This window comes from Panicum hallii, chromosome 4, assembly GCF_002211085.1.
Source record: "Panicum hallii strain FIL2 chromosome 4, PHallii_v3.1, whole genome shotgun sequence".
Taxonomy (NCBI): Eukaryota; Viridiplantae; Streptophyta; class Magnoliopsida; order Poales; family Poaceae; genus Panicum; species Panicum hallii.
Window position 1 is genome coordinate 6000793 of NC_038045.1, and position 26967 is coordinate 6027759.

At 44.1% G+C, this 26967-nt stretch overlaps 3 protein-coding genes and 1 long non-coding RNA gene across 7 annotated transcripts; 3 read left to right on the forward strand and 1 right to left on the reverse strand.

Moving 5' to 3' along the window:
• Positions 1-1891: 1891 nt before the first annotated feature.
• Positions 1892-5147, forward strand: LOC112889178 (subtilisin-like protease SBT5.3). The gene is made up of 10 exons (XM_025955667.1): positions 1892-2112; positions 2225-2322; positions 2408-2572; positions 2665-2773; positions 2873-3407; positions 3494-3591; positions 3683-3928; positions 4077-4191; positions 4277-4490; positions 4591-5147. Exons 1-10 carry the CDS (start codon positions 1892-1894, stop codon positions 5145-5147), a joined length of 2358 nt encoding a protein of 785 aa, XP_025811452.1.
• A 1629-nt stretch (positions 5148-6776) lies between these two features.
• On the forward strand, positions 6777-9169 carry LOC112889747 (ADP-ribosylation factor GTPase-activating protein AGD12-like). The gene is made up of 7 exons (XM_025956516.1): positions 6777-6883; positions 7111-7186; positions 7421-7584; positions 7963-8078; positions 8167-8309; positions 8424-8519; positions 8620-9169. The coding sequence occupies exons 1-7, from the start codon at positions 6777-6779 to the stop codon at positions 8899-8901; spliced, it is 984 nt and encodes a 327-aa protein (XP_025812301.1). The 3' UTR covers positions 8902-9169.
• A 5323-nt stretch (positions 9170-14492) lies between these two features.
• On the forward strand, positions 14493-24833 carry LOC112889467 (mechanosensitive ion channel protein 2, chloroplastic-like). Of its 4 annotated transcripts, none has more exons than XM_025956131.1 (14): positions 14493-15051; positions 16673-16845; positions 16930-16989; positions 18492-18649; positions 19665-19785; positions 19871-19965; positions 20202-20315; positions 20884-20944; positions 21293-21442; positions 21519-21629; positions 21840-22007; positions 22090-22203; positions 23093-23149; positions 23903-24833. In XM_025956131.1, the coding sequence occupies exons 2-14, from the start codon at positions 16768-16770 to the stop codon at positions 24608-24610; spliced, it is 1995 nt and encodes a 664-aa protein (XP_025811916.1). In that variant the 5' UTR covers positions 14493-15051; positions 16673-16767; the 3' UTR covers positions 24611-24833. The 4 variants fall into 4 exon arrangements, with proteins under 4 accessions (XP_025811916.1, XP_025811917.1, XP_025811918.1 ...); XM_025956132.1 differs by having other exon boundaries at positions 14493-15046; XM_025956133.1 differs by lacking the exons at positions 14493-15051; positions 16673-16845; positions 16930-16989; positions 18492-18649; positions 19665-19785 and having other exon boundaries at positions 19792-19965; positions 20202-20356.
• LOC112889469 lies at positions 24387-25547 on the reverse strand. Its single transcript, XR_003228109.1, has 3 exons — positions 25332-25547; positions 24657-24752; positions 24387-24524 (listed from the first exon to the last, which is right to left on the reverse strand). It is a non-coding gene; the product is annotated as an uncharacterized LOC112889469 (long non-coding RNA).
• Positions 25548-26967: the final 1420 nt, after the last annotated feature.

Genomic DNA, 26967 nt, shown 5'->3' on the forward strand with positions numbered 1-26967 from the left:
AACAAACTTTTCAACTGAACATATTTTTAAATCAAATTTTGAAACTTTAGGACCCAAACTGTGTTTCCAAATTTTGGATCCTACCATAGCCTACATACTTGATTCGAACCACAAGGTATTAACAAAAGGAAAAAGTCCATATTTCAACCTCCAACTATCACGTTCGTCCGATTTTCATCCTTGAACTGCAAAACCAAACATCCTGCACCCTCAACTATTCAAAACTCTCAACTATTCAAAACCAGACAATATACACCATCAACCCAAATCCTTCCTAGTTTTAATCCACATCACCTATCTATGTAACACTCCTCACTGAGTTGACTGGGTGAGGTGGGAAAGTTGGATGTGTCAAGGTATGGCCATCCCCTCCCACCCTCTCCTCCCCTATAGGCCCTCACGGCTGTCGCTCGCCGGTGACCCACCCGGGCCTGGTGACCACCTCCGAGATGCGCCCCTTCACCCCCTCCTCCCCTTGCCCTCATAGTCCCCTCTCGCCGGAATCCCGCCCGCACCTGGCCACCACGACCCCCGCCCGCTTCTTCCTCCAGCGATGGCGGCATGCAGCTTTGCTGGAAGGATGCTACCCCCTCCGACGGTGAGGCCTCCACGCTCTCCTACCGCGACGCGCTCCTGTGCTCCCCTCCCCCCAGGCGCGTGGCCGTCGAGGCCGAGTTGGGTGCGGACGGCGTCCCGCACCCTATCTCGGTCCATGGGGTCCCATGCTAGATAGCCACGCCGACTCTAGGAGGAGGCCGGACGCGCTGGCCGCCGCCAGAGAGGGTGTCACGGCCAACCACGATTGCTCCACGATCTCCCTCTGAGGCCGCCGGACAGGTCCCGTCCCCACCCCCGCTCCGTCATCATCCGGCGTGAGGCCAGTCCCGAGCTGCCTGTCCATGCGAACGACTGGACCAAGGCGCGGGGTCCTTACTCCTGCCACCGACGTCGCTAGCGGTTGGGGCAACGGCGGGTGGTGGTCGACCTTCGTGCCCGTTCCAGGAGCCGGTTCGCTCGTCACAACTAGGTCCGGCGTTCTTCAAGCTGCGCTGCCCACCGGGACGCCACTCGCCCCCGCCGGGCTTTTCATCGCCGGCGGCCAAGCACCGGCAATCCGTGCAGGAGGTGTCAGAGGTGGTGCTGGAACGGAGCATGAGGCATCGCCGGCATGGTGGAGAAGGTGGAGAAGATAAGTTTGACATGTGGGCCCTACTGTTAAGGGATGATTTGTCAAAACCATCTGCCACATCGTATCAAAACCAGGGTGGTTTGGGTTGAGAGTGTATTTTGTCCGGTTTTGAACAATTAAGGGTACAAGATGTCTGGTTTTGCATTTCGAAGATGAAAATCGGACGAACGTCGTAGTTGGAGGTTGAAATATGGACTTTACCCTTAACAAAATGGACAAATCGCTCAATCATGATGTCAGACACTCATCCGCTTGGCCCTCCACACCGATGGATCGGCGGAGTCGAAGCCTGAGCTATCAGAGTGAGAGAGTCCACGAGTCCATCTGCACGAACACGAGGGATCGAGTCGTTACTACACGCGCGACACGTGTCCAGCCAAACGCATCCTCCGTCGCACGGGGCGGCGGCGCTCTTTCCGACCAATCCTCGCAGCCATGCCGCAGTTCGCGGTCACGACCGGGCCGTAGCCGATGCCCGTCAGATCTGGTGAAACCGCCGTCGCGGATGGCTCGCTCGCGCTGGCGGGCCTGGGAGTGAGACGGAGTCCGCCGCCTCCCCCGACCCCACCCCCACTCGCCCCACCTCCTCCTTTATAAGCGCGAGCCCGGGAGCCTGGACTGACGCGCACTGCTCCTTGGACTTGGCCGCGCCCGCATCGGCCCTTGATCTCCCTCGACCAGTCCCTGTCTGTCGTGCGGACAATGGAGGCCAGTGGATCCACGCGCCCCGCCGTCCTCCTCGTCTTGCTCTTCTCACTGCTGATGAGCCTGGCGGCGGCTACTGAGGTTTCCGGGAAGGCGGCGGCGGCGTACGTGGTGTACCTCGGCGACCACTCGCGGCGCGACGGCGTGTTGTCGCCGGAGGAGGCGTCCCGGAGGGCCGCCGACGCGCACCGCGACCTCCTCGGCGCCGTCCTGGGGGAGTAAGTGCCGTCCACGCTTCCATTACTGCTCCATTCGTTTCTTGAGGTCGGAAAGAGCTGGAACTCGCTGACCAACCTTGTCGATGCGTGGCCACGACGCGATGCAATGCAGCAGGGAGAAGGCGCGCGAGGCCATCTTCTACTCGTACACCAAGCACATCAACGGCTTCGCCGCCACCCTCGAGCCCGGCGACGCCGCCGAGATCGCGAGTGAGTGCGCCGCCCACTACTGGCCATCGTCACGACCTTCTTCTGAAACTTTTTGGTTCTTGATTCACATGAGCGTGTATTTCAGAGTACCCCGGCGTGGTGTCGGTGTTCCCGAACAGGGGCCGAAAGCTGCAGACGACGAGGTCGTGGCAGTTCATGAGGCTCGAGAGGAACGGCGACGTCCCGCCGTGGTCTGCCTGGGAGACGGCCAGGTACGGCGAGGACACCATCATCGGGAACCTCGACTCAGGTAAGTACACATAGTTCGTCGTCAGAAACACATTGCGAGTTGCAGCTGATCATTTGATCTTGTTTTTTTTTTCTCTCTCGATGTTGATGAAGGCGTGTGGCCGGAGTCCAAGAGCTTCGGCGAGGGCGAAATGGGGCCGATCCCGGACGACTGGAAGGGCATCTGCCAGAACGAGCACGACGCCACCTTCCATTGCAACAGGTCGGTTCTGCTCACAGATGTTTGCAGTCAGATCAACGCGCAACGCAGGTGGCTAGCTGATCGTGCTGGTCGGTTGATCCACCTGTTTTTGTTCACCAGCAAGCTCATCGGCGCGCGCTACTTCAACAAGGGCTACGAGGCGGCCGCCGGCAAGCCCGTCGACGACGCGCTCAAGACGCCGCGCGACGAGAATGGGCACGGGACGCACACGCTGTCCACGGCGGGGGGCGCCGCGGTGCGCGGCGCGGCCGCGTTCGGGTACGGCGGCGGCACGGCGCGCGGCGGCGCCCCGCGCGCGCGCGTCGCGGCCTACCGCGTCTGCTTCCGCCCCATCAACGGCAGCGAGTGCTTCGACGCCGACGTGCTCGCGGGCTTCGAGGCCGCCATCGCCGACGGCGTGCACGTCATCTCGGCCTCCGTCGGCGGCGACGCCACCGACTACCTCGACGACGCCGTCGCCATCGGGTCGCTCCACGCCGTCAAGGCCGGCGTCACCGTCGTCTGCTCCGCCAGCAACTCCGGCCCGGACCCCGGCACCGTCACCAACGTCGCACCGTGGATCCTCACCGTCGCCGCGAGCTCCACCGACAGGGAGTTCCCGGCCTTCGCCGTCTTTAACCGCACGCGGATCCAGGTGCGCGCGCGCGCTTTCTGCTCGGCACCATGCTCACCTCAAGCATCTGCGAGTTCTTGATTTCTTCCATGGATCTCTTGTTCCAGGGCCGGAGCCTCTCGGAGAGGTGGCTGCACGGGAGAGGCTTCTACGTCATTATCAACGGCGCAGAAGCCACAGCTCCTGGCAGCACGCAGAAAGATGCGTAAGGAACAAATCATGCTGCTCTCTGGAACGCAAGAATTTTTTCCTGTTACCATGAGTGTTAGTAAACCCACTGATTCGTGCGTGTGCAGCCAGGCGTGCTTGCTGGGTTCACTGGACCCGGAGAAGGCGAGGGGGAAGATCGTGGTGTGCGTGAGAGGGGCCATCACGAGGGTGGAGAAGGGCGAGGCCGTGCGCCGCGCCGGCGGCGCCGCCATGATCCTCGTCAACGACGAGGTCTCCGGGAACGACCTCCACGCCGACCCGCACGTGCTCCCGGCGGTGCACATCTCGTACGACGACGGGCTCATTCTCTCGGACTACATCAAGAACAGCAAGTAAGCCACTAGCTAGTCGCGCAAAACTTGGTCAGAAAAGGTCGATTTTTTTTCTTTCTTTTCTGCAAAAGAAATGTTCAGTACTCCTAAAGAGCGCCACTGCTTTGCCGAAACTGCTGTTGATATGAGCCGGGTGTGTTTGTGCAAGTGTCCCGTCCGGCTTCGTCATCAAGGGGAAGACGATCCTCGGCATCAGGCCGGCGCCGGTCATGGCTGATTTCTCATCTCAGGGGCCGAACACGGTGAACCCCGAGATCCTCAAGGTGATTTTTTATGCCGCGAACTCTTATCTTGTTCATGCATGATTTACCTTGAGCTTGATGTCACTCTGGATTGATACGTTCGCAGCCGGACATCACGGCGCCGGGGATGAGCGTGATCGCCGCATGGACCGGCGCGGCGGCGCCCACGGACCGGCCGTACGACCTTCGCCGCGTGGCGTTCAACGTCCTGTCCGGCACGTCCATGTCGTGCCCGCACGTGTCCGGCATCGCCGGCCTGATCAAGACCCTGCACCGGGACTGGAGCCCCGCCGCGATCAAGTCGGCGATCATGACGAGCGGTAATAACCAAGCTCACGGCGAACACCCCGGCGTCGTCGACGCCACTATCGCCGCCAATCATCTAGCTAACGAATTGAGCTGCTTGTGTTCTCGCCGCAGCCTCGGACCTGGACGCCGAACGGAATCCGATCATGAACTCGTCCCACGCGGCGGCGACGCCGTTCAGCTACGGCGCCGGGCACGTCTTCCCGAACCGGGCGCTGGACCCGGGGCTCGTCTACGACATGTCCATCGTCGACTACCTAGACTTCCTCTGCGCGCTCGGGTACAACGCGACGGCCATGAGGACCTTCAACAGTGGGTCGTTCGTGTGCCCCACCGCCGCCATGAGGCTCCAGGACCTCAACTACCCGTCTATCACCGCGCACGGCCTCCACGCCGGTACCACCGCGATTGTGCGGCGCAGGGTCAGGAACGTCGGCCTGCCGGGGACGTACACGGCCACCGTCGTCAAGGAGCCAGAAGGAGTGCACGTGGTGGTGACGCCGGCGATGCTGGTATTCAGGGAAGCCGGCGAGGAGAAGGAGTTCGACGTGACATTCACGATCAGTAACCCTGCCCCGGTCACGGGCTACACGTTTGGCGCCATGGTTTGGTCTGATGGGAGCCATCAGGTGAGAAGTCCACTGGTTGTGAAGATCATGGGGAACGAATGACCTGGACATTTTGTCACTTGATAGGTTGAACTAGGAATCTAGCTAGTGGAGAGAAAGCAGAAGGTAGGTAGTGGCTTTGATCATTAGGAGAGGATAAATGTGGCATGGATTTGAATTTAACCACTGGTTAAATAACACAGCAAAAGAATTGAATTGATCCAGTGTGTTTTAGATCCAACTTATGTCAGTGGTTCAGAATTCAGGTCCTTGGAATTTGTTTCATGAGTTTTTCTCTCCTTGAACGGGCTGTGGACTATGGTAGGCGCTAGGTCAACCTAAACTTCCATTGAAGGCGAGGGTGATGTGTTTACATCAAAGCTCAGCGAATTAGGAGAGAGGGGAGGGAAGAAAAAAGAGTTAAAATGTTTCTTCTTTTTCTTTTTTCTAAAAGAGACCATCAATCTGCTAGGAAAGTAAACTTCTTCACATTTTCTCGAATTCGCGTAGCACCCAGCCCCTTTGGTTGTAAATACTTGAAGTTCTTGCTTTTTTGTCAAAGTTTTAAATTTTTGATTCTCAATAACTTCTGTGGTTTGGAAATATGAAAAGCATACTACTTTTGTCCCAAGTCAAACATTAATGATTGTGCAAAGACAAAAGTATCAGGTGATGGCAAAGTACTGTGGCACAATTCTCTTCAATATAATATAATGTTCGCGTACAATTGTTAAACAAAAGGCAGAGTAGACACATCCTTCAAAGTGAATTCATGCTGATAAGCTCTTTCATCCAACTCTAACCCACAGTGACACAGATCACTCACACCATCGACGCCCCATCCAATGAGGCAATGACCAGAACAATGAGATGCTCCATCTCCTGGGTGTTTCAGTGCATCCCCACACGAGTAACAGAGCCCAGCTCTCGATAATAGGCGGCAAGGATATTTTTCCTGCTTTTGTAATTTGAATTTCGGGTGGATAATAGGCTACTTTTGCCTATGGGTTCGGATGGACACAAACTTTATATAAAATTGTTTGTTTCAACGAGACCTACAACTTCGTAATTAAAGATTTTCACTTTCAAGTATCCGTGTCGGTTTCAATGTGATTTGCACTCGTTCAATAACTGGTATGGTTTAAGAACCGATACAAATGAGGTGCTCTTCAGTAGTAAGCACGCCTATTTTTTTGGCCAGTATGTGGGTATGTTTTGGGTTATGGATAAACCATGCCTAAAATGCACAAATCTAAATCAGATCAATATTTGATTTGATATTATTAGTATTTTTATTATCGTTGGGCGTGGGATTACCGTCACAAGCTGGGTTCAATTGGAGAATGACCAAATACTTTAAATTAATTATTTTATCTAGATCCTTTTCATCATGACGAAGAACTTTGCAGTGATCGGGCTGTGGATTTAATTGAATTTACAAAATTCAGCAAAACACATAAACACCATGTACTGTATACCAATAAACTTTAAAAAAGAAGAAGGAAACATCGACAGTGCAATGTGTAATGTACACAATCTCAAGTCCGCGTCAACATTTTTTTTAACAAAAATAGAAAGCCGACGTCAACATAAATCCATTCCTGTGTCGGCAGCGAATTCATGTCGGTTTCTCTGGTCCACGTATTGTCTATGTCTAGCCTCCAAAGTCCCAAGTGTAAATTCCGAAGGCTCATGTTTCCTCTCCCCAATTCAGATAAGATGACGAAGCTCAGAGAGTTGCTGCACAAGAGCGATAACCGCATATGTGCTGACTGCAGTGCACCTGATCCCAAATGGGCGTAAGTACTCTTGACTTCAAATTGCTAGTACGTCCTCCCATGTCAAGACTTGATATGAAGTAGCACCGGGACATATATCTCAGTATTAGAATTAGCCTGGTTGTCATTTTTTTGGGTAATTCTGCACTGCCCCAGTGTTGTGTATAGTTAGTGGTCAATCTTATACCGACATCTTTGATTTGTTGACTACTTGACTCCTTGCACGACAACTTTCTTTGCACCTGCAGATCGGCTAACATTGGAGTATTCATATGCCTAAAATGCTCTGGTGTTCACAGAAGCCTTGGCACACATGTTTCAAAGGTCATTCATTGCAACTAGAATAATGTTAATTGTTGCAATCATAGTATGTTATTGAGGTTTTCATATTGCAGTAAGTTTTACGGCAGGCTTATTAATAGAAGAACATTTTGAACGGCAAGATGTTTCTATACATTTAAAATCACAACAGGAAATACACAACACCTTGTTCATGATTGTTATGCACCACAGTAGTATGAATGAATTCTGACTGAAACAAACATCTGCTTGAAACAGGTTTTGTCAATCACTCTAGATCAATGGAGTGATGATGAAATTAACTCGATGATAGAAGTTGGTGGAAACTCTTACGCCAATTCTATATATGAAGCATTTATTCCAGAGGGCTATCACAAACCACATCCAGATTCTAGCCAGGAAGAGAGAGCTGATTTCATCAGGTAAATGGCACATGATAAGCAATGCCGTGGGGGCGGTTTTCCCCCGCCACTCGAGTTTTTATATAAGCAAATATTTGCTTGGGAAGTCTTACAAGAAATTGCAATTCTAGCAATGAGTTATTAATTTCAGTTTTTGACAACATTACCTAGTATTCAGTTTGAAATGTGAGAAGCGATGTCCTTTGTCCCAACCACTATACCTGAGAATAGGTAGTCATTCAGTTTGAAATATGGAGTAGCTAATTTACATTTTTACAAGTTCATTTTAAATATCTTGCCATCCCACCAATGTATAAATTAGTGGGCTTCCTATATGCAATTAAAGCCTTTACCTGATATGGTATCTTCTGAACGCTGTTAGTTTTTGCAACCTCTCAGGTCAAAGTATGAGTTGCAAGAATTTCTGAAGCCAAGCCTACGGATAGTTTCTAGTAAGAGCTCTTTAGAGGCTACCTACTCTCGAAAACATATTGGGCAGCAATGCTTCTCATTCTGTAAGTTTCAACAGTGTTTGACTTGATCTGAAATTACAAATTTAGCCATATAAGATAGCCAATTTTACTTGCAATATGTCCTTTTTAGCATCGTTTGGTTTATTTATTTTGCAGGCTGGCATGGTTGAGTTTATTGGAATACTAAAAGTTAAAGTAATAAGAGGGACTAAATTAGCTGTAAGAGACCTGATAAGTAGTGACCCCTATGTTGTACTGATCCTAGGGCAGCAGGTATTGCATTCCACCAGTTTGAGCAATCCTCGTCAGATAGATTCCTGATTGTTTACCATCATCTCTTTCAGATCATGTATTCGTGTTAATTGATGACACTATTGTTCTCTGCAGAAAGCAAAGACATCAGTGGTTAAACGTAATCTAAATCCTGTTTGGAATGAAGAACTTAAGCTGTCAGTTCCTCAGCAATATGGACCTCTCAAGCTTGTTAGACTCCTTGGCACAAACTTCTTGACCATAAACTTTGGATTCAAAATTACATTTATAAAGACATCTCATAAAATCTTTTTATCCCTTTTGCAACCAGCAAGTGTTTGACCATGCCATGCTATCGAAGGACGACAAAATGGGCGAGGCTGAGATTGACCTGCAGCCGATGATCAGTGCAGCGACTGCGTTCGGTGACGCTGACCTGCTTGCAGACATGCAGATCGGCAAGTGGCTCAAGTCCCCGGACAATGCGCTGGCCAGGGACAGCCCCGTCAATGTCGTCAATGGCAAGGTGAAGCAGGAGGTCTCGTTGAAGCTACAGAACGTCGAGTCCGGGGAGGTGGACCTGGAGCTGGAGTGGGTACCTCTCAATCAGTAGAGTTCACCAGATCTGATGCATGCTTGTGGCATATATAAGTCGTGATGAGTTCTTGGTCATCTTTGGATTGTCAGGATGCCTGCAGTATGGTGTCATGGATTATCTTTACACCTATGATGCTGATGGAACATTTGGTTAGGTAGCATGATGATTTGAAGAACGCACCTAATCTGTGGTTCATGAGATCAGGTTGTAAGCAATAAAGGAATATAGAGCAGGCCGTAATTGCGCAGTTAAAAAAAACAAAGAATCTTGCGCTCCGGACTCATATCGACCGATCTCTCATTCTCTCTGTTAAATTACCCAGTTAAATTAGTAACAAAAGTCCTCTCGGCAAGACTCCAAATGAAAATTAAAAATTTGGTGGACCAAGAGCAAACTGGCTTTGTAAAGACAAGATGCATAGCAGACATCTTCATGTATGCTCCAGACCTATTTCAGTGTTGCAAACAAAGGAAAACTAGAAAGCTGCCATCCTCAAACTAAACTTTATGAAGCTTTTGATACAGTATCTTGGGATTGTCTGTATCTGCATGGTAGCATGGGAAAACTGCGTGTGACTGGCGCTAACTGAAGGTGGTTTAGGGATAAAAAATATAAAGCAGCAAAACATCAGTTTGCTCTTAAAAGCTTTTACACAAGATTGACACAACCAAACTTCCGTTGGGTAAGATGGATCAATAAAACAGTGTATGTCAATGGTAAACGTCTTGGGGACAAATAAAGTGAATAAGCCAACACCACCGTGGACAATGTTACTAATTCATTTTTACAGAGCAATGACAGTTGTGAGTATTGGCAATGACAGCTGGTTGGACAGAAAGCCTTTCGCCACACAATATCCTCACCTATACTCACATGTGACAACCGACAATATCTCAGTGGCTGAATGTAAGATCGATGGAGGGTGGCAAATCAGAACAAGACAACTCACGTCACAAGGTGCAGAACGGGAGCTGCAAGACCTGCTACAAAGGTTAGACCAAGTAAACCTAAGTCAGGCAGAAGATCAAAGAGAAACGAGATTTGGAACGACAAAACAATTAATTCACAGTCAAGCGAAGCCATTACATGCTAGCTTTTGGAGGCATAACTTGTCCAATAGCCCGGCTATATGGACATCATTGGCTATCTTCAATAGATCGGCTGAAAATCAGGCAGGTACTAACAAAGCAAAACACCGTCACAAACTCAGGTTGCCCATATGGTTGTAATGAGGAGGAAATGATACAGCGCATATTATTCAGGTGCCCACATGCAACTCAATTCTGGACACAATTACAATTGTCAACGATCCCACAAATTGATATGAATATAGCATTGTCATCTCCAAGCCGAGCACCGTCCCACGATTATCATAGCAACTAGCTTGGAATATTTGGTTAGCAAGGAGCATGAGGACTTTTGGTGGGATTCACCACAGCAGAACAAGTTACCAAACAAAACTACATTGAAACGTTGGTGCCATGGAAGAACAAGGCAAGAAAAATATAGGAAGAGACAATCTCCTTCATTGAACTCAAGAAAGAAGACAGCAAGCTGAAATAGAACTTCAATGCAGACAAATGTTTGTCTGTCTAAACTGTTTTTCTGTATTTTGCACTCTTTGGGGGTCTCCTTTCTCCTTTTTTTCCCCCGCCAGGACTGGTTTCAGTTCTTTCATGAGCATATGCACAGTTTTCTGCATGATTATAAAAATTTAGGTAGGTGTCTCCCCTCCCGACTTTTTTTAAAAAAGAAAGAAAATCAAAACTGCGCCATGATTCTCTCCAATATTCACATCCAACTGTTCATGTACACGTTGCTGTTTGCGAGTGTTGCAAGTTGATAAATAAAAGGAAGAATTGACACGTTAATTGAACATCAGCTGATCAGGCGATACCCAGCTATCGAACCCACACTGATCACGGACACTCATAGCATCTAAGCTTCATGCGATGGCCGGCACGATACGATGCTCCATCTCTTGGGTGTTTCAGTGCATCTCCGCAGGCGTAGCAGTGCTCTAGGTCTATACCTTTGCCGTCCCTATCCATCTCCATGCGGCCACCTTCCACCATTTAACAAAAACTCAAATGACAGATTGATTAATGGCTTCAAAAGGAAAGAAGTGAAATAACCATTCTCAAATTTACGAGAAAAAATCATACACAAACTGAATACAAGAGGAGATTAGGTACAAAGAACAAAACTAACCAACTTGATCTTCTTCTTTTAAGCAGCAAAAGCACGTCAAAAACGTGATCTCTCCATGTAGACGCAGCTCTGCAAAGAATAGCCGTTCCTTAGAGTCATCTTTCTTTGGCCTTGCCATGAAGCTGACATGGCCATAGGCACTGTCAGATTCGGACATGTATGTGCTCTCCATCGCCTTGATAAGCTCGTACTTCCCCTGACAATAGGGTGTAGAAGTTCTAAATAAATTCAATATAAGATAAAGTGCAACGTTCATTGATTAATTAATCTAAAGTTTAGTGACTTGTGACATACTTCATTGTTTGCTTCATTGTTGTGATGTTCTACCGAGCTTTCTGCAAACTTAATCGATTGATACTCCAAATTAGGCTCCTTATCCTGAACTGAATTGAATGCTTCCGTAGCACGAATTGTGAATTTGACCATGAGGTCATCATAGTACAACTCTCGATGTCCAGGCATTGTGGGCGGTGGCTTATAGGTGCTGAAAGTTGAGGATGCACAAAAAGACTAAGATAAGATCCTTTAAATAGATTCCATAATAGAGCTCACTAGACCACAGAGATACAAATTAAAACGGGTTCAAGGCTTCAAGCTGAGAAATGATAATACCGGAAAAGGAAGGGCATGTTCAATTACCAACCTTAGTGGAGAGAAGTACACAGCAGGTGGGGGACATCATGATGGAGATGCTGGAGAATAAGGCTCTGCCACAAGTATGCTACTGTTTTCTGGCCTGCTACACCAATCATGAGCCACAATTGCTTGTCAGTTATCAGTTAGGAAAGATCTAGTCAAATAGTGCAGGTTGCAAGTTGAAGTGATCGAGCAGGATAGAGCTAATTTCCCTAACAATGGTATGCTTGTAACTAGATATGCAACCCTAACCTCATTTAACAATGGCACATTAAAATTTGTACTATAGAGGAATAACATGAGTTTTAAAAATTAAAAGAATGTTGGAACTTCTTTGTGGTGTGGATAAATTATTGTAACACATTAGTGCCCGATTGGTTACTGGCTGTTATATGTATTATCAAGAAGTCCAAGAGTACCAGAGCTCAGTTTTCCTCTTCCTGGCCAACAAGAGTATTAGCTTCAAATTTCCTTTTGACGAACACAGAGTGGTCAGCTAGTCATTGAATGAACTCTAAACATAATACAGATAAAAGCCAAACTGATCCACATGAGTGTTGGACGACCATGATTTTTACGCAAATGTATTGTTAGAGCGTGTGTTCACCCTTTTCTTCGTGTACACCGTGTGCCTCGTAATTTTTTTCCTTAAGAAAAATATTTACAAAGAAGGAAACAATAAAGATGGATGGAATATAGGTATCTTGGTGATGTAATGTTGAACTACTTGTGCCTTTGATACCATGTGATGTAATGTTGAACAACTTCTTGAGATAGGTTGTACTCTTTTTTCCTTCTTAGGGTTTTCATGAGGTGTGAGTTTTTACCTAGGAAGGTTTTTAACGAGGCAGCCAACGCTTGATCACATAGATCAAGTGTTTTGAACACTATAGCTCAAATTAATTTTGTTATGTGTGAATTGTGAATTTGTGATGTGTCGATGTGATATCGTGATGATCTGCGATTCAGATTTACTCAATTCTGTATGTATTTAAAATTTCATGTGTTTATTTGTATGTTTTATCCCATATAATGTCTTCACTGTGATATTTGGGGCTGAGGAAGGTATTTTCCTATTCACGGGCTCCGGGCTGGCCCGGCACACTGAAATAGGCGTGCTTTTCAAGCCGGCTCGGCACGAAAGTGGCCCGGCATGCTGAAACAGGCGTGCTTTTCGGGCCAGCCCGGCATGAAAATGAGCCCGTAGGCTCGTGCTTGGGCAAGGGCGCGGCACGACCGGTGGCACGGCACGACCTGATAGTCTAGTTGTACTGGGCCTGGCCCGATCAGTTGGTACCCGGGCCAGTCCAGATCCATGCCTAGCAGTGCCGGGCTATCCGAATGGCCATCTATACGCAGCCCCTCCCTGCCGCATCTAGCACCCCTTTCTTTTCCTTTCTTGTCCAGCGTGCAGATGGATTAAGGAGAGGAAGCAAATGCGAAGACTAGGGAAGCTAGGATGGTCTGATGGAGCCTCGATAGTTCTTGTTTTCCTGTAGGATGAATTTATTCATCTATTCTTTTTTTATTTGGTTTGTGCATTAGTTAATCAATGAAATTTTATGATCTATATAATTGTATTAGTGTGTTGCTTCCGCTCAAAAGAAATTAGTATTGTTTCTTGATCTATATATATAGAGAGAGAGAGTACGTTGTTGACTGTAATTGTATAGAAGGGATAGTAAGAAAAATATTTTATCTCTTCTGTGCAAGGGTCATATTATCCTTTCCACTTTCACTTAAAAATCAAGAGATAATGTTGTTGTGACAGTAACAGTATAGAAGGGATAGAGTTAAATTTTTAATAGCATCGAAGGGATGGCTTAAATTTTGATGGCATAGAAGGGATGAGATAAATTTTCAATAGCATAGAGAAAATTTTCTCAATCAACTATGTAGGCTACGGTAGGATCCTAAATTCGGAAAATGCATTTGGGGTCTTAAAGTTTCGGAATTTGATTTAAAAAATGTGTTCGATTGAAGAGTTTGTTCACCGTTTCATATTTGCTTGTTGCATGCATTGTTTCTTTCTTCTGGTCAGGCAAGAAGAGAAATATTGTTAATAATAAGGGGTATGCTTCTTGCCAATGTGTGATAGGGGATAGCAGGTTTCGTAATAGGAAGAAGCATGGTTGAGCGTAATTATCAGAACTAAATTTTGAGAAGTTACGAAAGTTCCAATATGTCCTATTCAGATTTTTTTTCACATTTTGATAGCTGCTCTCTAACAAATGAATAATTTTTTCCCTCCGATTTCTGCATGTTAATTTCTTATTTTCAATATATGCATCATCTAAAAACATGACAAAGAAGCTAGAGAGGAAGATGTAGATCATGTTGGCATTTCCTTGCCAACACATGAGCCGTTACCTCTTCCAATGAAACACATATAACAAAAGGTATCACTTAGAACTCGAATTCAAATGACTACAAACATTGCCATGCGCATCCATGGTAGTTTGACAAACAACAAAGGCAGTAGACATTGCAAGTATGCGGTTTGATAAATATAACCCGTCTTCATAAAATCCATTACCTATGGCTAAAGCCTAAATGCACAACAAAAGGTTACCCTAACTTTTAGCCATAATTTGTATATTTCTTCTAACAACAAATAAGAATACAGCAAGTCACATCGTATCATGGTTGTGTGCGGTTGCAGAGGCCGAAGACGTTTCCTTTTTCTAAAAAAAAGTGACATCGCATCAAGATCAAGGGCTCGATATGATGATAAAATATACCATTGTACAATTAGAAATCTTTAATAATAATACTGGTATCATCCAATCTTACTAAGTGATCTTATTTTGAAAAAGAGATGTCGTCGTGGCAAGAAAAAGAAAAATAGTGATCTGAAGCAGAATTACAAGTTTTTTTTAAGTTATCCACGTGCAAAACACGGCGGAGAGGCTTCTGCCGTTCTGCCAAGCTTGCCCAGAAGTCCGTAAAAATAGCCCCAGATTCGCAGGTCGAGAAACAGAAAATTTCCCCATCCGTGCCTCGTCATCTCCGGTGCCCGCCAACCCCGACTCGCCGTCGCCTCCAACAACCCCGACCGCACCTCGTCTCCCGCGACACCGTGGCGACTAGTGTTTCCTAGCGCCGCCTGCATCCCCCACCTCCGACCGGGTCCGGACGAGACGTCGGGGTCCTTCGCATTCCTCCGCTCCGCACGTCCTCAGGCCGGCGATCTCCGCTCCCCCGTCGTTGGCTCCCTCCCCGAGGGAAAGGGGACTCCCGTCTTCACCCGTCCGTGGAGTTCCTCCGGCTGTCCCATCTCCCTACCCCAACTGCAAATTCCTCTGTTCGCGAGGTGAGGTGAGGCCGCCCTTGGTTCCCCAAATCAATGTGATTGTGGCAAATTTGAAAAACTTATGAACTGAGGATAATAGAATTGGACGTGCGTTTCTGCTGTCACGTGTGAGTTAATTTGTATTCTATACTTCTATTTGAGTTGTTAGGAAGCGATTTCCTACAAGAATTGCATGCACAACTAGTTGGTAGGAGGTGATGTTGACACTGGCGGGAGGAGAGTTCAGCTGCCAATTGTAGCAACAGAGTCTCCTTCCGGATAATTTATTCAGGCCGTGAAGTGGCATCCTTGCTGGCTTATCTAGATTAGGCGCCCTCATAAGAGTGATGAAGAAACATTAGTTCCTCTGCTGATGTTAAGGTGGCCATGTTCTCCTGCACAAATGGAAGTCAACTGGCTTAGTGGTGCTTAGCTCATGCAATGTTGGGAAATGAGCAGGTGGTTTACAAACACAGGGAGCCACAACATCTAACCAACTTTTGCATCTCAGTTTCGTACATTTGCAGCCTAGCTTCTACTTGCTGCATGCTGGGAGTAAATTTTTAGCCAATCCTGATAGGATCTGGTTCTGTGCCTCTAAGTCTGGATTCTCATTTCTGAAAAGTTAGCAAAACTAACATGCTGTTATTGTGGTATGGTGTCTTTCTACTTCAAGCAAGGTGATATAGTTAAAGCACTACAGGTGTCAAAACCAAAATAATCATGCTTGTTAAATTTGCCTTCTGTAATATCAGGTTTGTTGTGCAGAGATAGATAGAGGTTTTCCTGTGTAGAGAGGGATACCATGTTTCTGTGTAGAGGGATAGATCATGCTTATTGTGTACCATTTCTGAATTAGAGTTCATTCAAATGATTTCTGCTGGTGCTAGTCCTGAGTCAGGTAGTAGTAGAATAATGTAGGTTGTAAGCTATCTTTGTCAATAGCTAAGAGAGGATATTTAAAAAACAATGTCTTATTTCAGTTGCACATAGCCGTAACTATCTACACGAATTTTTTTGATTTGTTGTGCCATTGCAACGCATGGGCAAAATGAAAACATGTAGATAGTTACTGTTGTGTGCACATGAAATAAGACAACAAATAAATTCCCAATAATCACACTTAGGGGCAAGGGTGGGTAAAAAACGACAAAATATAGGGGCAGAGTGGTGGTGAACTGGTGATGGCAGGCACACCATGATCACTAACTCCATTGTTTTAAGTACTACGGATAAACAAATCTCACAAAAGTGGACATACACACATTACTTCTTTGTCTTTTTGTCCCCACAATGCCATTGTATTAACGGTGATTTTGTGGGATTATCCTACCTGAGGACCTGAGGGTGTAATTATCAAATGGCCAAGATTACCTTTTGCCACCAAAACCAGTGGTATTGAAGATTCAGCTTTTATCTTTGTTCAGTGGTTGCATATAGTGAATTTCTGAGTCCCTTAATAGTTTTGAGAAGTACCTAGTCTCTTCTCCGCCATAGCCATTGTGTCAGCTCATGCTCCATCTCTGCAAGCGGAACCAAATACTTTATACTATGAACTAAGATCATATAAGTAACAATGAAGTTGTAATCTACACATAATGTACCAGTTCAGAAACTCGCCTTTTCTAATTGTTTTTTACATTTCAGGGGAAGCTAGCACATGTGACACATCAGTGACAGATAGAAGACTGTGTCCACTGGATGTGAATTGTGAATTTCATTTGATTTGAGTTTTCCTTGAGATGGCGGTTGGATTGACATCCCAGCTGTTCCTAAGGCTGCCTGCTTCTCACATATATTGCCAAAGGAACAAATTTAGGGTACATATTGCTTGCTGATTTTCTTGTTACTCAGTCTTTTTTTGTTTTTGTTTTATGAATCTCTCATTCTTTTGTTTTGCTCAGAGCCATCAGATGAGGAGTTCTCTTCCCTTGTCATCCACTTCGTTTCCTTCAATTGCTGATGTATGCTTTCTTTCTTTTCAATTGTTAAGCTAACAGCACAGTTCATTCATTCTAAGATCATTTTTTTAAGCTTTCTAAGACCAATTTTGGAAGGGGGTAGTGACTAGGGATGCTTCTTCATGCTCTGTCATAAGACATGTAACTGGTCATTTACCCTTTTTTGTCACCTTTCTTTTGTTTTCAAAATTTGAAGTACAATCAGTTTAGCTGTAGCAAATGGTTCTTCCAAGTTTGTGTATGTTTTGACAGAAGAATTAAGGAATTAACCATTACCTCTTTTTCTTTCATGTAGTTTTAACAGATAACTCCGCATATATCATGATATTTTTTTTCAAAACTATTTTTATTTTGAAATATTTGCTGACCAATTTTAAACTTATTCTAAATTCCAAAAGAATGTGTTGAGTATATTTGGTAGTATAGGAAATATCTCAGGGAGGCATTCCCCCTCAAGGTCTTCTACCCCTATATATCCGCCCTCAAGGCTCAATGCAATACAACCCACAATTATACACAATCTATCCTTCCTACAGAATGAGGCATTTGAGTGTATTTGGTTTGAGTTGTGTAGAGCACACAGCCACTCAGAATATCAAAAGGCATTAGTCATACTCATTGGGAAATTAAGTTGAGCAATATGCTGCTGCTTTTGGATGTAAATGTATTTCTTTGAACTAAAGCTTATCTGCGTGCCTTTTGATCAATCAATTACGTACATAAAATATACTTCATCATATTTGTTGATAGGTTGAGAAATGAGAACTAACTGATGTTGATAATTGTTTTGTATTTATCTGTGCTGCCATCCATCACACATGCTTCACTAAGCAACAATGCTGTTTATAAAATACAATTAAGTTCTTGCAGGTTTAGTGGGTGTGGGTGTGTGTGTGTTTGGGTCTATGTAAGACTCCTCTTCTATTAATACAATGATACGCAGCTCTCTTGCGTGTTCGAGAAAAAAAATGTCTCTCCATACATAACTTGGGGGGAGTGTGGAGTCAAATGTTGGCCTTATGAAAACGACATTTGCGCTTTCATTGCTAAAACTACTTTACAACATTGTATTTTACAGTTTTATCAACAACATTATTTTCAGATGTGTGCCTTGGAGACCGAAACCATAAAACTTAGAATTAGGTATCAAAGACTGTAGAACCGAAACTTTTGACGTACTTTATCCCTCATAATATAATGTGTAATCCACAGCCTTTTCTTACTTCCATCCTAACTTGAGTGTTGCCATTGGTTCCAAGATTTGTTCCATGATATTATTGTTGCTTGGACATGGCTGTGGGTGTCAGAGTCTGTTTCGGGTGTGGGTGTCTGACTCAGCAAAGGGGTTGGAATTCAACACTGGTTTGGGTGTCCAGCTGGACAAATCTTTTTTAGAATCATGGTGTCCAAGTTATACCGATTAAAAAGTGCACTGATTTTGCCCCACTGTTGTAGATCTTACATAGTAACTCATGTTTTTATTTTATTTGTTTCTGTCTTTGCAGCGGCAAGACTATTGGGGTCATAATGTGTTGGAGAGTAACTACAGGCTCATGCCTTATATTCCTAATAGATATAGATCTTTGGGCTTTAGGTCTTTTGCCTTGCCAGTTCCTTCGCAGGAAAATCCTCTTATCAAGAGCGCATCATTAGCACTGACTAGGTAGTTCTCCTTGCACCATTCTTTACATATGAATTTTCTGAATGCTTAGATAGTTCTTGGCATCCAAAGATGGTAATTTGGATCCTACCATTTTCTTGTGTCAGCAAGGGAGTAGACATTGGAGAAGAACAATTATCTAATATATGTAGTACCATGCGTTGGTAACTTAGTATTTTACATTACATTGGTAAGGGGAGCTTAGGAAAATTTGCATTCAGTAGGGTGATTACCTAAACCTCTTGTTGCTATTGTTGAGGTATTCAGTCTTTAGTAACCTGTTGAAGTTAGATGATAAAACAGCAATGGTACTAAATTTGATGTTTTGGCATATGTGGCACATATATGTCATGGTATTGGGGTATCTTTTTGATTTTTCATTTCTAAAGTAAGTTATGGATTACTCAATAACTCTACCTATTTGTTAGGTTATATAGTTGGTAGCTAATTTAATAGAACTACAGTTTTCAACCTGGTGATGCTCAAAGAGCTCCTTGATAGGTCGCTGCCCCCGGCACCTTAGGTCCTGGGGGTGTGGTCATGGGTTGTTTTTAGTAAGAGTCGACCTAGTGGCATGAGTTGTACTGAGTACAGGGGTTGTCTAACCTCTGTACTCATTCCTTTCTTCTATCTTAAATGAAATGACGCGCAGTCCTCCTGCGCCGTTCGAGAAAAAAAACTGATCATGCTCTTACGCTGGCTACATTCCTTAGGCAGTTTAAATTGACTATTTGTTTCTGGCTTATTCTTTCTTGAGATAATTACTATGACACTGTATGCAAATCGATTAGGTTAACGCTTGAAATTGTCTCCTTTAGTTTTAGTGAAAATGCAAATGTGCCCATGGCAATGATACGGTGGTACCATTGTACCCATTTCTGCAGCAGCATGTTGTCCATTATAAAAAGAATCTAAAAGTTTCAGAGATGTGAAGCATTTTATTTACTTGAAAACTGTTCATTGCTATATTGCGTTTGCAGTTCATATCTTTTTAGTAATTACTTTTTTCCCTTGACAGGTCATGTGATACTTTACTTGCAAATCCTGCTACTTCGCTTGTGTTCCCTGCAGTTGGAATTATTGTGTTTGCTCTATGGGGTTTTTTGCCTCTAATGCGGGATATTAGAAACCGTTTTGATGTATGCTTCTGTTACATGCAACCATATTTATATGATTATATACTGGCCTAGCTAAATATATGGCAACACATAATGCACCTTGCAGCATGGAGGCAACTGGAAGAAGAGCCGTACTTATTTAGTTTCTTCGTCATACCTTCAACCTCTACTTCTCTGGACAGGAGCAACACTAATCTGCAGGTATAGCTCCACCATATTATAATAGTTGCTTTCTGCAGTGGTAACCCTATCTGCTTGATATTTCATTGTTGTAATGCTTTGGACTCTTTGTAATGTTGGAATTCTTCCTGTTTCCTATAGGAATTGCACTACCTACAATTCCTGCAAAATTAATGTGGTCCAAAGGGGATTTAGCACTTTTACTTAGTTTTTGTTTTCTGTTATTTATCTTTCTTTGTCAATGCAACATCTTACAGGGGTTTGGATCCAGTTGTGTTGCCTTCAGCAGCAAGCCAAGCTGTGAAGATGCGCCTGATAACTTTTGTGAGATCATTATCAACTGTCCTGGCTGTTGCTTATATTCTGACAAGGTGCAGATACTACATTCTATGAAAAACTTCAGGTGTTGTTTGTAAGTTGCAACTTTATCGATTAAATCATGCTCATGTAAGTTACTTCAAACTAGTGGCAAAGCCTTCAAGCCGATAACAACATATCTAGATAGTTTATGGTCAAGTACTCAAGAATCAAGATAGCTGTTTCAATTGCAAAACCACATGCTGGAGACTACAGTTTAGATCATGATGAATCTAGTAGCGTCAACCTTATGTTCCAAAACTATTTTGTCTTTTTAGCTATTCATCGTCAAAGCTACAAAATAGTTTAACTTGGACAAACCTAAAACTACTTATATTTGTGATTTGAGGGAGTAATTTCAACATTGTTTAGCAATGAACCAAGGAATTAGTTAGGCTACAATGATCTTTCATGTGTTGCAACAGAAAGATCTGCAGATCAACTTTAGTGATTGCTACCCTGATTTGCATTATCTTAAAGGTGCCATTATGTTTTATATTCTCTTGCCTTGTATGATTGAGTTGGTTTCTTTGTGTTCAGTTTTTTTCATTTTTAAAACTGACATAATTTTTCTTCTTTTAGCGTAATTCAGCAGGTACAGAAGTTTCTCGTGGACATGCGTAATCCCAATGATACAAGAAATGTAAGATCCTTGTATTATAATAAGTAAATTTTTGTATCTACCATAGTTCTTTGAACCATACCTTTTCTTCATTAGCAATTTACTTCTCTTTATTCACTAGGGCCCACACTCACTTGTGTATTTGAATCACAAAATTTCATGCCAACATTTACTCGCTAGCAGCCCACACTCACTATTTGCTATACTTCTGAGTGTCTGGTATGAGTATATGATACTTAACCTTACCAAATCTACAAATAAGTAATGAAGTCAAGATATTCTTCTGATTTTTAATATTTTTACCACATAATACATTTTTATCATTTTTTTCATGTTGTCGTGTCACTTATGCAAATTTGTTTGCGGCAGATGGGATTTGATTTTATCACGAAAGCTCTTTATACTGGTATTTGGATTGCTGCTGTTTCTCTCTTTATGGAATTGCTGGGTTTCAATACCCAGAAGTGGATAACTGCTGGCGGTTTTGGGACAGTATTGCTTACACTTGCTGGCCGTGAGGTACCACAGAACATGCTGCTCATAGGATCAAATTATTTTCTGCTATTGTGTTAATAGCTATCATAATTCATTGCAGATTTTCACTAACTTCCTCTCGAGTGTCATGATCAATGCCACACGACCATTTGTAGTCAATGAATGGATCAATGCAAAGATAGATGGTGTTGAAATCTCTGGCATTGTTGAGGTCAGGATTATCGTGCCTTATTTTAGGTTTCAACTATCTTTGGTTCTATTTCTTGCATTTTATGGTCTAAAACTACACCATCTGGTTATGATAATATTTGTTACTTAAGGCTTTATTTGTATGTACTATAATATCAGTTGGATCCCCATAAAAGATCTGGTTAATGCTTCATTTAATCGTTTCACTAACTTAAAGTGATTTGATTTTCAGCATGTTGGTTGGTGGTCACCAACAATTATTAGAGGTGATGATCGAGAAGCGATATACATTCCTAACCATAAGTTTACAGTTTCTATAGTAAGGAATAACACCCAGAGAACCCATTGGCGTATTAAGACCTATCTTGCTATAAGCCACATGGATGCTGGAAAAATTGGGGTAAGCACCACTATGAAGTACGTAACATAACCCAAATTTCTTGTCTGTGTAACCTTATCCATGCTTCATTTTTCTTTGGCAGATTATTGTTGCAGACATGAGGAAAGTGTTGGCAAAAAATCCACACATAGAACAACAGAAGCTGCACAGGAGAGTATTTTTTGAGAAAATTGATCCAAAAAATCAAGCACTTATGGTAATTAGACATTATCTTTTGGTTGAAATACCATTGCACAATCAGTCCTCAGTAAAAACTGTGATCATGACTGGTACATCTTTTTTAGGCATCGCCTTATTGAGCTGTCTGCCAAAGACCTCCCTCCCTTATATTGTTATCTTTGGGCTTTTTATTGTTTTTTATGTAAATTTGGCCTTTTTACTGTTTATTCTACCTAATAAACTTACCTTTGCGGTGCGAAATACCTAATGCTGCGAGGCCATCTCATTGTGTTTGTCCTTTCAGAAATTGTCATAGACAGGATGCTAGTTTCTAGAATATGTATCTGGTTTTGAGTTGATAGCAGTGCTAACTTACCGGGTTAACATAACCATAGGAATACATGATGATGCGCTGGTCTTATTTTCTTTGGGGTTTAGATGTGGGTGATTTCTAGTGCATGTTAAAACTAAATTCCAAGGATTTGGACCCCTGTCCAAATAGGTCCTTCACTTTTTCAGTAAACATTTTGCATTGCCAAAATTGCACCATGAAATCCTTACGTTCTGATGTTTAACTTGGCCTGCTTTATGATATCTTCCTAGTTAGGTCCCTAGCTTTTCCAGAGAATATTTTTCATTGCCAAAATCTAAGCATGAAGTCCAGTCTGTTCTGATGTTTAAGTTGGCCTGCTTTATGGAATGCTGGCACTAAAATCACGAAGCCGTAGTGTTTTTTTTTTTTTTGCTTTCCTTTTGTTTCCCATAAAAAGGTCTACTTGTTTGCATGCAACTGGTGTCAATATTCTAGTTTAATGCACATTTATCTATTTGTATACATTCTTAGAATACTACACTTTTCTCCATTCTATTGCTTTGAATTTATTATTGGCCACCAACTCATTTTATTTATGATGTGTTTCTTGTAGATTTACATATCCTGTTTTGTGAAGACATCACATGTGGAGGAGTATCTCAATGTCCAGGTATTATTTCTATCCATTTCTACATATTCGTCGTTCAAGAACTAGTTATATGTTCTATGGGCATAGGCTTATGGTGTCTGCTGAACAAATATGTTCTGTCAGACTATTATTATCTAGCATGTATTCTTCAAATAATTAATCAGGTCTGTAGAACTGTTATGGAGTTGGTCACTCTCATGGTTTCACTCATTGGGTGTCAGAACTAAGCACATAATTTCTAGCATGTGGAATCTTTCAGAGTGAAGTATTTCAGTTTGGAGTTTCCAGTTCCCTTCCAATATGGCGCTACTGTTCTGAGCAGTTGCCAAGATGACATAAAAAAAGCAAATAAATATAACCGTTTAAAACTGCATAATCCTTGCACCCAAAAGAAAAATATAAATGCATAGAACTGTATGGCTACATTAGCATGTCCTAATGTTTGAATCTTTGAGCCCAATGTTTTTGGTTTTTGCTTGAATTCTGCTATTGATGTAACTTCAGAGGGTTTCTGAACTGTTCTGTTTGCTTTGGAATTGTATGTGTTGTGCTTCAATATATTACTTTCTTACATGATAAAGCTATTCAAGAGTTCTACCCTTTTTCTATCTTGACAAAATTTCATTGGAGAAGCTTAGGATGCCATTTCGTCATGCCACACATTTTAATCAATTATTTCATCTGGATTTAGGCTGCATTTAGTATAAACTAGGAGGTGTGGCGGCAATACTAAAGCATAATTAATACAATTTTTCTATGTTCTGAATAACACAGGAAGATGTTATGTTGGATCTTCTTAGAATAGTTGGCCATCACAAAGCAAGGCTTGCTACCCAAATTCGAACGGTTCAGAAATCATATGGCAATGCAGACTTTGATAACATTCCTTTTGGAGAGGACATGTATTGTCGCACCCGTGGCCGTCCACTTCTGATCGATACATCTGCAAGGATCAGTGATGACAAAGCCAAACCTCGACAGGTATCATCACGCGAGGAGCAGAAAGGGAAGACAAATGGTTCGGTACAGATCAAATCCGCTTCACCTGAAAATGGTAATGTAAGCAACTCTGAAAAGCAGGAACAGAAAAAATTGGTAACTGAAGATGCTCGGATGAAGAACAGCAAGATTGATAACGTGACACCAGTAAAACCGTCTTCAGATGCTGTTACGTCAACTTCCAAGACTGGTAAAGGGAAGGCACAGGAACCTGAGGCCACTGAACGTCAAGGAGATGGTTCCGTGTCGGTGCCTAATCTGAAGAAAGAATCTAGTCCAGCTTTCGAAGACAACATTGTTCTGGGCGTTGCTCTTGATGGCTCCAAGAGGACGCTGCCTATTGAAGAAGGGAACCCTTATCCATCACACACTGAGACTGAGCCGAACACCGTAGAGGCTGCTTCATCACCAAAGGATAAGATGGCTCAAAGGCCGAAAAATTCCGGTCAAGAGAAGACTGACCAGAGGAATGTAGATAGGTGATCCAAGTTCGGATTGAACCCTTGTGAAGATTTGTCACCAAGCCTACCTTTTTTGTGCGCTGGTGCAAATGCGATCTGACACACATCATCGTTGTGTATTCAAGGTGTAGTTTGCCGCTGATGATTATTCTGGGAACACAACCCTGTTTTCAATGTATCTATCAGTCGTATTGTATAGGCTTGTAACAGTTGCAAGGGTACAAACATTTTGTACATGCACTGCAGCTGCTGATTTAAGTTGGTTTTTGCATGGGCATGCATGCGCTGCAGCAGCTGGCGTTTCCTGCGCAGCCTTGCCCTGGAAGCATGGAAGCACTAGGAATATTGGCGCGCTAACGCCGCGCCTGCAGGTAATGTGGGTATATGGTCATATGGCCTGTGGGGGCTCATTGGCTGTCATGCAGAAGGTGCCGGATATGCAAAGGTGATGCTGAGCGTGAGCGGTGGAGCAAGGTCAGGGAAAATTTTGTGCAACTAAGGTCGATGAGTTCAGGCCTTGGTGCGTCATGTGCAGGCGACTGGCTAGATTGGGTCCATACTAAAGTTGCTTCCGAGGAAGGAAAGGAGAAGATGTGTTAGTCTGCAGCGCAGCCGATATACTCTAGTTGGTTGCGCAGTCAAAAAAGGAAGCAAGTAAAGCAAGGCGAACGGCTGGAAAAAGGCCGGGAAATCTTAGGAATCACCAAAGAGGAATGAAGAAAAGGATAAGCAAAGGAACTTACCGAAGAAGGCGGGAGAGGATGCGTCTAGTCGGCGGCGCAGACGAGGAACTCTAGTCGGCGGCGCAGACGAGGAAAATGATGCACAGGTGGGAGGTGAGGGCAACACTAGCAGCGAGCAGCACCTGCGCAGCACCGATGTGGAGTCGGAAGGACGCAGTCCCAAGCAGGCCACGGCCAGCAACAACAACAAAAAATGCCCGAAATAATGACCACACACGGACGACGCAAGGAGCGGCCCACGAAGCAAAACCTGCCCAGAGAAAACCAGAAGACGCAAACACATGCACAAGCAGGCGAGCTCCCACGGGCTCCACCAAAATCGGCCACGCGTCACACACGCAGCAGGCACAAAACAATCCAGGACAGGCAAGAGACACGCGGAGCGACGGAATTGGCAGTGACAGCGCTGAGGCCTCCGGAGGTTTACTCCTGAAATATAAGGCATCGGAATATTTGAAATTTGTACCAAATATAAGATATTCTAAAATATTTTAGAAAGTATTATTTCTATCCCACTATAAAATCAGCAAAATGACAATCAAACAAGATATTAAATAGAGATATATGCGTTATTTTTTTCTCTCCCTAATCTATCATGAAAATATTAAAATTATATTACAGGACGGAGAGAGCATATATTTCCTGTGGAACTGAAGCCGCCCCCCACCCCCCTCCCGGAAACTAGAGATCCAGGACTCCATCTGGACCTGGCTAAGCAGCCAGTCTCATGCTGACAAAGGTGAAATGCCTAGCGAAGTTTAGTAGTAATGAACAGTGGTTAAAGATATACTGCTCCCTACGTCTTAGAATAATGCAATTCTAACTTTCTACAAAGTTAATCTATCTTAACTTTAACCAAATATATATAAAAAACTAATATCATTTAGAGAAAAATCCGTTTTACCCCCCAGAACTTATCACTGAAGCTGAAAAGCAACCCCAAACTCAATTTTTAATACCGGCCAAATTACCCCTCTGACCGTTTTAAAACGGTTTTCTATGATGGTTTTGCTTATATGGTAGTATGATCCACATGTCGGAGAGAGAGCGTGGGAGTGGACTCCATTTGTCACGAATTTTCCCCTCCCTCGCTCCCTCCCTCTCTCTTTCCTGCTCCAGGATGGCGCTCACACCCCCACTGCTCCACTCCGCTCGGCTCTACCTCTACCCGCCACCACCACCGCAGCCGCCTCCCCATGCTTCCATGTTGCCGCCTCGCTGTGCTCCTGCTGCGCGGCCGCAGCGCCCGCTCAGGGGCAGCTGCTGCCTCACAAGATCTATGCCGCCGTTGCAGCGACCGTGTCATGGAGGCTGAAGGCCAGCCTGTGGGTGAGGCATGCGCGGGGGGCTGGCATGGCCTGGGACAACTGCACGGCGGGGCGTGAGGAGGGGAAACCAAGGCGGTGAGGCGCCACTACGGCGGTCGCGGCGAGGCAGAGTGTCACACCCCAAAATTTTTATTTTGGATTGTGAATAAATAACATAATTATTTTTATTATTTTTCTAAAATTGATGCAACCTTTAATTAGTTTGTTATCAATTTAGATAAAAAGAAAATTTATTTTCTAAAATTTTAAAATGATCTGTTACGGGATGTTGCATTCATGTTGATTGCATAATAATATTTTAGGTGAAA